Below are 12,040 nucleotides of genomic sequence, written 5' to 3' on the forward strand. Positions count from 1 at the left end.
GGGGGGGGGTTTGACTATGCATAAATACGTAATCACATATGCAACCTGCTGGGGGATGGGAGGGATGGTGGCTTGAGCTGGGAAGGAGGATGCCATTTGCAAAGCACAACATTACTTCCATAATTTGCTGGAAGTCCCTCCCTAAGCCTGGCTCTTCTGCTTCAGAAGATATTTGCAGTAAATACTGTGGATATAGAATTCAACTTAATTGGATGACAGTTTTGCTTTTTTGAAATTCCTCTTGCAAACATGTAGTTCTGAAAACAATCTTAAGTGTAAAATTAAACTATGAACTACCTGAATAATACAGACATATTAACTGAAAGGTTTTGCATACCTACTACAATTGTCTTACACAAAATCCACACGTTCTTAATAAAAAATAAGGTGGAGTACAGTATTTCTCATCAATACTGCTAGAGAGGGTAATTGCAGTGGATACTGTTTAAAAACTATTGATGTTAGAAATTTTAGCCAAGGTTAGCGCGTCCGTGTCCCGCCCCCCCCCCCATCTTAAAATTCTTCAGAAAATGATCATTTTAAATAATGGAAATCCTAGTTTCACAGTGTCTTCTCTAGAAAAAGTCCTTTGGGGGCAGAGGCTATCCAGCTTGAATCTCTGGTGACTTAAGATTTTAAAACCGATTGAGGCACTTTTCTGTTTAGACATGATAGTTCATGGTAGCTCTATTCTGCTGACTTTTGGCTGTTTCCAAACATAATTGTTAGAAACCTCATTAGGTTACTCTGGTCACTTGGAAAGGCAAAGGCTAGAAACTCCAGGACTTTGAAATCTTACCTTTAAAACTGGTTCAAATTATTTTCTTCCTGTATGTCCTCTTCCCATTTGAAAAATTGTGGTTGCCTCAATTCCTTTCATAGTTGCCAAAGGTAAAATAAATGATTGGTTCTGAAAATATTTGAATTCTTAGGCAGACAGCTTGGCCTAAACTCCAGAGAATGTAATATTTGTACAGCATAGTAAAAAACACTATTCAAAGAATGATAAAAACAAGTTGGTACCAAGCTCCAACCCAAGAACAGCTTGTGTACTGTTTATTCAAAGTAATATATACAGTCATTTTGGTGGCATAGATAATTTTGATTTGCCCAAAGAGAAAAGTCTTCAAGTATCAAAAAGAACTTGTTTCTCTTTTCTCTTTTATATAAACTAAGATGGAAACTCAAGAAGGGAAAGATATCTTTCTAAAATATCTTTAACAAAGTATTTTTAAAGTGAAGAATTATGTCTCTTACTCTTAAGTACAATAAATGCCATTTGAGCAGCCTTTCCATCATTGTCCTATCATCAAAGTTAATTAGAATTTTATTTCACGTATTTCTTTAGTGAAACAGTTTTAGTAAATATTTCTTGACAGTTCAATAGAAGAACCATCGAAAACCTGAGATATAATTGTACAACATTAGGCTCATAACTTGTTAAGAAGTATGCTACCTTGGTTTTGATGATGTAGAAAATTGCTACCCATTTAATAAAATGTTAGCTGGTTTGTCTCTCACACCCCACCACCACTACCACCACCAACCTAAGATAAATTCTAAGGGAAACATTGAGCAGAATGTATGTACGTTTTTTATGATTTCTTGTTTCATAAAATTTTAGTTCAGTCATTCAGAAAGCTGATTTTCAGTAAGTTGTGCACCTGTTTCTTTCAAACCTTCAGTGTACTTTCAGTGGGAAGCTGTAAACACATACGTTTGAAACCTTTGAACATCTGAGGAAGGACCAAAGTTACGACTGGATTGTCCAAATTCACGAGATAAACATATACTACAAAGTTGTATGATACCAACTACTATACCGCCTCAGGGTTAGAGATCAGATTTATGGGGAAGCCTCCTGAGTCTTTTCCTCACATGTGCAAATGGCTCCTGCACTTGAAGGCAACTTCCTAGAGATGACTATGTAATGATTGTTTTGATTTTGTAGGAAACTGCTTACACAGAAGGCAAAATGTCCTCTTCTGTTAGAAAATAAGATAGGATATTTTAATATCTGCTCTTCATTAAGAACTGTAGTTAATGGTTCAGTAACCCACTGAGAGAAAAGGCAGAGCTTGTTTTTGATAAACTTTCTTGATTATAAATTTTGAGTTTGCAGTAGGTGTGAAATAATGACATTTATGTAATTTCATTTGTTACAGTCAAATACAATTATTGATATAATTCTTTTCAGCAATAAACAAAGAGTTTATTTCTTGTTACCTTTTTGAACATGTCTTGTTTGGTAATGCAAACTTATCACTATGGAAACCTTCATTAAATAGATAACCCCGAAAAGAAAAAAAAGCCGGATCAGCAGGTTCATGGGACATCAAGATGATGTAACCTTTCGAGGACTGTGATTGAGGTTTGAAATAGCTAGGTGTGTTATGCCATGTGATACAATTCTTTGTACTGGTTTGAAATTAAGGGGAATTGACATAATCTGATTTTGACATTAATTCATATGGTTTGTGGGAAAGTCATTATGAAGTTATTTTTTCTTAACCATGTTCCCTCTCCCCTTCTTTCTCAGGTTGAGTTACTACTGTTTATTTTCAGTATCACCAGTGATTTTATTTTTGGGGGGGTGGTGTAATAAGTAGTGAACATCTTTGTTTCTACAAAAGAAAACCCTTGATTTGGGTTATTTTTTTCTTTTCAAGGTATTTTTTTCTCCCAACCCCAACTTTGTTTCTTTAACAAGTTTCTATTTTAAAGCATTTACTCACCTATATCTCACACTGTAACATTTTTTTTCTTGTTAGATATATGTAATCTTTCTTAGAAGCATCTTAAAGGTCCCTTAGATTATTTATTTATGGGTAGCTTTGAGGTTCAAGGAATATTGAATTCTATCAGAAAACATTTTCATCATACTTCCCAGCATTTTAGCTTTGACCTCCAGGCTCTGTTTTGTCTTTACTTAACCCCTTCACCTGCCACATCTTGGCATCTACAACCCCATTCCCAGTTTTTAGAACCTTATTTGCCTCTGATTTATTACAGACTCAAGAATGAACAATCCATCAGAAAGCAGTAAACCATCTATGGAGAGTGGAGATAACAACACAGGTAAGAGAGTTCCTAGACCCATCTTTTTTATGAGCCTGTAGGAGAGGGCAGGGGGCATTTTTCATTTAATTTGGACTTTTGAGGGGGTTTCAGAAAGCTCATGGAGAAATGGAATTGAAAGGTGAAAGAATTTCTCCATGAACCCTTGAAGCCCCCTTGAGTATTAGATAAGACAATTTGGTTATTTTCAAATATTATAATGTAATACTTGCAGGAATTGGGGGTGTGCTTGAGAATGATTAGGCACTCTGCTCTCAAAGATTTATGGAGGGTCACTATGAATTGGAATTGACTCGATGGAAGTGGGGCCTTTTTGTTTTGTTTGCAGGAAGTTGATTTAGATGATCTAATGTTCTTTTGCAAATTTCTTAGCTTTTTGTTTCCACCTATCAGAGAAACTACAGAAGAATTACAGGAGTAGGTGTCTGAGTCAGAGTTCTGAGTATGGGTTTGCCATTTAGCCTCATAATGACTTTAATAGGCAGTTTCCTCAGTCTTCCTGAAGCCTGTTTTCTACATCTGTAAATTGGACTGATATATCTTCTAGGTCAATGTGAGTTATTAGGGAGCTAATATGTGAAGCATTAAGCAGAGTCCCAGCTACGCAATAACCAATAAAAACATGCTATTACAGGTGTTAATCAAAATAATAAATATTATTCACCCCACAATGAATATAAATTACAGTTATATTAGTGTCAGTAAGTAGTTGAAAACACATCCATTTCTAACACAGCCTTTTATTTAGCAAAGCTTTTAAAATAAAATTTCATACATGATTAAACCCTTTACTTGGAAAAAAATCATATACACAAGAAAATGATGTTCTTGAGGAAAAGGTGAGTCCATAAAAGATAAATAGTCTCTACAGTCTTAACTCTTTAATTCAGCACGTGGTTTGTTGAATGTTTGACTTTTGCATCTTTATCATGCACAGGAGAGGTTTATAGCACTGTTCTGTGCTGGTGTAGACAATCTACCTACCTAGCTTAGGGATAGGATTTGTTTGCAGAGTAAAACAGGGATCTTGTTAAAACATAGTGGAAATTCAGATTCTCAGCGGGGGATTGAGGCCTTTCGTAGGACTAAACCATTGACAGAGCTGTACAGATAGTTCCTAGGTTATGACAACTACTTGCCCTTTAATGTTACATTAAGTTACCCTCACTTTGACTCTATTAAACCAACCCCTTTGTGCAGCAGATTTATTACATTCACCTTCACGTGTCGTATATGCAGCTTTTAAATTATTGAAAAGACTTCAAACTAAATTTCATTGCCATCAAGTTAATCCTAACCCCTAGCAACCCTGTAGGACAGAATGGACCTGTCCCATAGGGTTTCTGAAACTGTAAATCTTTACGAGAGCACTAAAGTAAGGCAAAATAAGAACCATATGCACTTGCTTTGACTTACCTACACATTCTGGAAGATACAGTTAGGAATAAATCTTGCATATAACAAAGGGAATGGCTGAATAAGATAACTTTTGTTGCTGGTAATAGCAGTTGATTTATTTCTCAACCAATCCAAACCAAATTCACGATAGTCCGCTCACAGGGACCCTATAGGACAGTATAACACTGTCCTGCAGGGTTTCCGAGGTTATGAATCTTTATGGAAGCAGATTGTCACATCTTTTCTCCCAGAGAAAGTATGGGTGTATGGCTATGAACTGACAACTTTTTGATTAGCAGCCAAGCATTTTATATTTTATAGTCTGGAGAGTAATGTATTGCTGTCAAGTTGATTACAAACCTATAGGACAGAGTAGGAAAAAGAGGAGCCCTGGTGACACATTTTAGTCACTGTGTTAGACATGTAAATAACATATTCCTAATTTTTGAAGATTAGGTTGTAGGCATTTTGAAGAATAGATTGCGGGCATTGTCTACCTGATCACAGTACTTTACCATAAACTAACCCTGATTAATTAATTCTATTACAGACGCCAGTTGGAAAAATTCAGAACTTGTATAAAGTTTTATAATCTGTAGGAAAAGCCAAAACATGCCCTCAATGTAAAGAGATACTGGACAAATATGAAAGCCTTGTTCACTTGAAATCAAATGGCCACTTTCTTTCATCAGTCTTCCTAACAAATCGCCGTCTAGCTTGTGGCCGACGTCGTCCACGGATGCGGCCTCTCTGGCAGACAAGGCTGTCATCTCTGTTCTTTTGAGTTGGGCCCTTAGGAGTGTGACACAAGTTAAAATGATGTCTTTCATCTTCTGAAGAAGCCAAGCACTCTTCTGAAAATCATGCCCTATTTTAATTCTTCTCGATTTGTTTGACCATTTATTACCAAATGACTTATTACACTCTATAATACGGTAGTGGTGGCTATCATTCACAAAATGTGTACTTTATGTGTTAAGCACTTTGTATCGCACCACCAGGAGGTATTGTTTTAATCTTTGTTCTGTAGATAAGGAAATGGAGGCACAGAGATGTTCCATTGCTGGATAAAGGGCCCACAGATTTCCACAAAGGTGGCAGAGGCAGCATTTGAACCAAAACCCATTCTCTTATCCTGGAGCTATGTTATTCCTTTATGTTCCCTCTCCTTTGGCAAGATACTTTACTGTATTCAGTAGGGTCACTGTAGTTGATTATAATTTATATAATATATGGATTTGTTCTCCAGAAACCTATAGAGAAAGCATGTGCGAAATGTAATATACCATGTAACTTGGGGGGAGGGGGGAGAAATCCTAGTAAGTATGCATAAAGGCATGAGAATTAAGTGCAGGGGGATAACTTCTAGTTAGGCTTGGGTGGGGGCGGGCAGGCTTTGATTGATCTGGCCTGTAAGCATAGTGAATGGCACCTGGGTTCGTGTGATATTCTTGCTAAGTGTGTGAGAGACTTAATCCTATCACAAAGCGCTAACCACTTACCTAATTTATTATGTTAACAGTAGTATCTAGTCTAATGCGTTACTAGGAGAAACTTGGAACACTGATGACAGGATTTGTATTTAAAGGGCCACTCTAGACACAGATGATCAGATTGTCTATGCTTTTCTCCCTTTTTTCTTAGAAGGCAGCTTAGTTTCATGTCCTGTCACTTTTTTCATGATTTCCCCGCACAAGTATAAAAGAATTTTCCAACCATGTTGCACTTTACATCTTGCTCGAAGCACAAAACCAGACTCCATTATTCTTTCAATTAGATCCATTATCTAGGCTCCTGGCCTGGAGCAGCAGCAGTGAAAACTAGGGGTCAAATTTAATGAGCCATTCATGGGAGGACAACCGGATATCAAGAAGGAAATAAAGAAGGGTGGAAAGAAGTAATGTGAAATGATTTCCCTTTTCTGGCTGGGGGCTGGGGTGGATGTGGTGCCGTTCTCTTGAGTAGGGACTCTGAGGGGGAAGTGCGACCTAGACTAAGACGATGCAGTCAGTTCTGAAACTAAAGTGTTCAGATGCCGTGTGGGGCAGTTTTCCTTTGTCACACTGGTTGCTGTGAGTTGCAGTCAACTTAAAGCCACCCAACAGTAGCAGCATGGTAGATCTAGTTGAAGGCATGGGACATTGAAGAGACAGTGCTCTTGAGATAGAGCTCTGGGCTGCCTGTAGCGGTGCAAGAGTCCTCAGCAGGAAGAGGAGGCTACTCGGAGAGTGTGGGATATGGTGAGAAAGGGACCATGGACAGAACTATCCTATGCCATTGAAGTAGCTCCTGGCTATGAAGTTCAAATGAAATCAAATTAATAATTGAGCTTCTAGTCACTCTAGCCACAGTTCAGGTGCTCAGTAGCCACATCTGGGTAGTGGTTTCATGTTAGCTATAAAGGAGTTTGAGGAGGAGAAGTCATAGAGGTCAGAGGTGAGCCCGGCCGTGAGTTCCAGGAGTGCCCTGCTCAACCTGGTCAAGTCCTGCAGAGAAGTAAAGATACATTGTTGTGTGGTGCCTCTGAGTTGGTTCCAGGTCCTGGTGACCTTGTATACAACAGAAGGAAATACTGCCCCGTCTGTTATGTTTGAGCTCATTGTTGCATCCACTGTCAATCTTCTTCCTTGAAGGTCTTCCTTTTTTATCTTTTTAAACTGCCTCTCTACTTTACCAAGCATGATGTCCTTTTCCAGGGAATAGACTCTCCTGATAACATGTCCAAAGTACGTGACACCATGTCTCACCACCCTTGATTCTAAGGAGCTGTGTCCTTCTTCTAAGACAGATTTGTTTTTTTGTTTTTGTAGTTCTTAGTACTTTGAATGTTCTTCTCCAGAACCATAATTAAAATGCTTTAATTCTTCAGTTTTCCTTACTCATCATCCAACTTTCACATGCATCTCAGGGGTTTGAAAATAACCATGGCTTAAGTCTGGCACACCTTAGTCATCAAGATAGTAAGAGGCTTAAAATGGAGCTCTGATGGCATAGTGGTCACACATTGGGCTCATAGATGTAAGGTCAGCAGTTGGAAACCCCCAGCTGTTCCATGGCAGAGACAGGTCTTTCTCCTCCTAGAAACAGAAACTCACAGAGTCATAGGGTAGTCACTGTGAGCCAGCATCTACTTGAGGGCAGTGAGGTTTGGGTATGAGATTTGGCTGCTATTGATTCAGAACCTTCTAAAAGAGGTTTTAGGTGATGAGAAACTGATTGTTGTAAGTAGAGGAGTGAATGAATGAGGAAGAGGAATGGTGACTATTGGCAGCTCTTCTAGTGGAAGTTTTGTGAGAGACTGTATAACAAGGAAGAATCTGTGGTGATGCAGTACTTAGCACGTGACTGCTAGCTCACAGCGCAGTGGTTCAAACAACAGCCATCTGCCGGAGGAAGATGTGGCCTTCCGCTTTCATTAAGATCACAGGCTGGGGAACCCTTTGGAGCAGTTTCCGTCTTCTAACAGGTTGCCCTGAGTTAGAGTTGACTGATGCCAGCAGGCTTGGTGTTTTGCTGTGGAGCCCTGTTACACACTGGGCCACTAACTAATGTCAGTAGTTGAAACCATCAGCCATTTCTTGAGAGAAAGACAGGGCTTTCTACTCCCATAAAGAGTTACAGTCTCAGAAACTCTAGGAGGCACTTCTACCCTGACCTATAGGGTTGCTGTGAGTCGGCATTGACTCAATGGCAGTGAGTGAATTAGGCGCTATAGCATGATGGTTAGGCACTCAGATGTTGGAATTAAACTCTGTGGGCTTAGAGCCTGTTTATTTCACGTAATAATGGCGTTAGTTTTCTCTGCGCCACAGTTTTCTCAGATGTGAGATGGACATTAATAGCAGTAGGTCATCTCATAGAATTGATAAATGTATGAAAAGCGATGGGATGTGTGGGACTCAGTAAATGTTCCGTGAGTGTCAGATATTTACTATGATTATTGTAAAGCTGATGATGAAAGTGAGAAGTTGAAATTACAGTGGTACAGGGAAGTTTTCCCCCCAGTGGAGAAATTTGAGTATACTTATATATTAGAGAGGGGCCCTGGTGGTGCAGTGGTTAAAGCTGTTGGCTACTTACCAAAAGATTGGTGGGTTGATCTGCTTCCTTAAGGATTGACAGCTTGGGAACTGTGGGGGCGGCTCTACTCTGTTCTGTAAAGGTTGCCATGTGTCAGAATTACGAAGTGAATGGCTGCGTTTTTGTTTATTTTACTATATTAAGAAAGAGGAGCTAGTAATGGTTAAAACATAACAAAGAATGGATTATTTAGGAGCCAACTTTCTGAGATGAGGTGTATTGAGCCTGGTAGATGAAGTAGCCTAGGATAGACGGTGTTCAATATTATTAAGGTGGAGAAATGAAAGGATAAAGGTGGAGATTGTGCATATCAGTGGTAAATGTTTTGGTAGACGAGAAAGGATTCTGGATAAGGCTACTTGCTTAGTGCCATCCAGTCCATTCCCACTCAGACCAATCCTACATTGGCGCTTTGAGGCTGTAAATTTGTTTTTATTCATTTTATTGGGGGCTCGGACAACTCTTATCACAAGCCATCCATCCATTCATTGTGTGTCCAGCACATTTGTACATTTGTTGCCCTCCTCGTTCTCAAAACATTTGCTTTCTACCTGAGCCCTTGTTATTAGCTCCTCATTTTTTCCCTGCCCTCCCCAGCCCCCCATCATGAACCGTTGATAATTTATAAATTATTATTATTTTGTCATCTTACATTGTCCTACATCTCCCTTCACCCACTTTTCTGTTGTCTGTCTCCCAAGGGAAAAGATAGCCTCATCTTTCTCCCTCAGAGTAGCTAGTGGATTTGCACTGCACCCTTGTGGTTAGCAGTTCAGCACTAACAGAATCCCCAGGGCTCTATCTGGATAAGAATGAGCAATTAGAGAGAGATGTCTTCCTGATACTGGGAAAATGAAACCCAGGATAGAATGCAATAAAAACAACAACAATGAAGAGGATTGGAAACAAAGGGGCATAATGCAAGCTAACACCCCTAACAGTAAATAACAGTAAGAAGTTTTCCTGAAGCTTTCAGGGAGTTGAAGGCAGAAAGCTGCCACCATTTCACTGTCTCATGGCTCAAACATAGGAGGGGAAGTCAGGAGCATTTGATCAACTTGGGAAGTAGGCAATGTCACCTGTTTGTCACAACACACATGCATATAACAAGCAGATACATCTATTTCCAGAAGTGAATTTCACCCACTCTCCTGTATAACAGGTAAATCATATTCATCTGTTCTGAAATAATTTTTGCAGTCTTCTGCTTATGTATATAAAAATAGAAAAATGATACTGTTGATCATAATTGTATAATAAAGGAATAAGCCTCAAGAAGCCAGGTATCAAGTTTGGTAGTTCCTGGTAATCAGAAAATAAACCTTTTTTCCCCTATTCATTTATTTGATAACTACGGACTATTAGCTAAACAGTGGAATGTAGAAACCTTATCAAATAATTATAAGTGAAACCATTAGATTACATTAGACCTGCTTATTTATTTCATAGTTTAATTATGCCTTTGTGGGGTTGATTGAAGTCAGCAACCGTTTTTTTTAATTGGCTTAATGAGTTTATAAAAACAACATGCAGGAAGGTGGGGTTATGCAGTTGGCAATAAAAGCATAGTGAGTATTATTTGTGAAAGAATGCAGTAGATGGAGCAGGATATGTGTTTGCTAAATTTTTCTTCATCAACAAAAATGTTCATATGCTACTAGGACAGGATTTGCTTTCCGGTTTTGTTGGTGTCCAGAGTAGTCCTTTTGAGAATACTTAATGAAAAATATTAAATACTTGGTTTTAAAAGCTAGTAGATCACACCCATTCATTTGTTTTTCTACAATTAAAAATAAAGCTAAACATCGTTAATAGCACCCAGTCCCTATAGACTTCACAATTTGACAAACATCAACCACCTATAGAAATTTTGTCATGCCTGCTTCATTGATGTCATTGATTGTCTACAAGAGGATATTAAAAACAACTAAAATAAAACATATACTATTACTTAGAATATGAAAATTACAATACAGTTGCAGAAGTTGTTTTTAGCAGCTATGTAGTAATCATCTACCACATACATGATACATCGTCACTTTTGATGACACTTTTTGCTTTTATAATATAGAATTCAACCATAATTGAATCTTAACTGAATTTTCACTCTCCAGAGTCCACCCATTTAACGGTGGTTCAATTGAAAGAAACCATCTGCAGGTGCGTATGCGTGCTCGCACACGCACTCACGGAGCAGAAGTTATATTAGTTGTTGTATTAGATCACATCATGTCAGAGGCTATTACTGACAAAATGAGAAACCTGACCTAGCTAAGTTGGCACAAAACCTCACTATCACATTGCTTGTGTCTAACTGTTAACCCCTTATAGGATAGGACCATGATCACCTTACGCACTAACAAGGTATTTAAAATAGGTTAGATTCCTGCTTAAAATTGGGCGGAATTATTTTCTACTTCTAATATGAAATACTTGACACTACCCTCACCATATGTACGCCCGATTAATCTTTTTCTGTTAATTTCATCTCATCTTTTTCAGGTTGACTAAGATGTTACCTCCAGGAAACTATCCCTGTCGTTGCCTTCCCCTCTCCCATTAACATTCCATTTTTGCCTTCCATAATACCTTTGTGTCTTAGGAGTTTGTGGGTGAACATGGTTTACATGCAGCTAACTGAAAGCTTGGATGGCATTTTTGAGTCCACCCAGAGGTATCTAAGAAGAAAAGACCAGTGATGTGCTTCTGAAAAAGCTGCCAATGAAAACTGCCTCGCACTCATCAACTGGGACATACATGGGGTCACCATGAGTCAGAACGGACTAGACATGAACTTAAAAAAAGTCTCATGACACAGTCCACACTGTGTTTTGTGGTTGTTTAATTAAAATGGAGAGTTGTATGTCTTTTCCAGATCCCTTACTTTTCTCTTTATATTTCTATAACGTTTATTTCTGCATAATATCTAATCATTTTTATTTATATTGTTTGTTATTCATACTATAATGTAAGCTCTATGAGCACATGGTTTTTGTTTATTTGTTGGTGTATTTCTGGTACCTAGAATATTACCTGATGTACTGTTATATAGTGTACAGTAAGTACTGTATATACTCATGGGTAAGCTGAGTTTTTCAGCACATTCTTTTTTCTTTTTTAAATCATTTTATTGGGGGCTCTTACAACTCTTATCACAAACCATATGTGTCAAGCACATTTGTACATTTTTGCCATTATCATTTTCAAAATATTTTCTTTCTACTTGAGTCCTTGATATCAGCTCCTCATTTTTTCCCCTCCCTCCCCACCCCACCCACACCACGAACCCTTGATAACTTATAAATTATTATATATTTTCAGGTCTTATACTGTCCGATGTCTCCCTTCACCCACTTTTCTGTTGTCTGTCCCCCAAGGAGGAAGTTATATGTAGATCCTTGTGATTGGTTTCCCCTTTCTCCCCCAACTTCCCCTTCCCGTTCCCCTCCTGGTGTCATTACTCTCATTATCTGTCCTGGATTCC

At 38.4% G+C, this 12,040-nt stretch overlaps 1 protein-coding gene across 3 annotated transcripts in view; it reads left to right on the plus strand.

Moving 5' to 3' along the window:
* Positions 1–12,040, plus strand: part of POU2F1 (POU class 2 homeobox 1) — a 126,915-nt gene that overhangs the window by 20,926 nt on the left and 93,949 nt on the right. For 2 of the 3 annotated variants that reach the window (XM_004706752.2, XM_045298071.1), the window contains exon 2: positions 3,013–3,078. In XM_004706752.2, the coding sequence (XP_004706809.1) occupies positions 3,021–3,078 (58 nt within the window). In that variant the 5' untranslated portion in view covers positions 3,013–3,020. Of the gene's footprint in view, positions 1–2,236; positions 2,387–3,012; positions 3,079–12,040 lie in introns of those variants that run through there. The other variant, XM_045298070.1, reaches the window with a different exon arrangement.

This window comes from Echinops telfairi, unplaced genomic scaffold (genome assembly GCF_000313985.2).
Source record: "Echinops telfairi isolate 266 unplaced genomic scaffold, ASM31398v2 ScPeMD7_7424;HRSCAF=8462, whole genome shotgun sequence".
NCBI classification, from domain to species: Eukaryota; Metazoa; Chordata; class Mammalia; order Afrosoricida; family Tenrecidae; genus Echinops; species Echinops telfairi.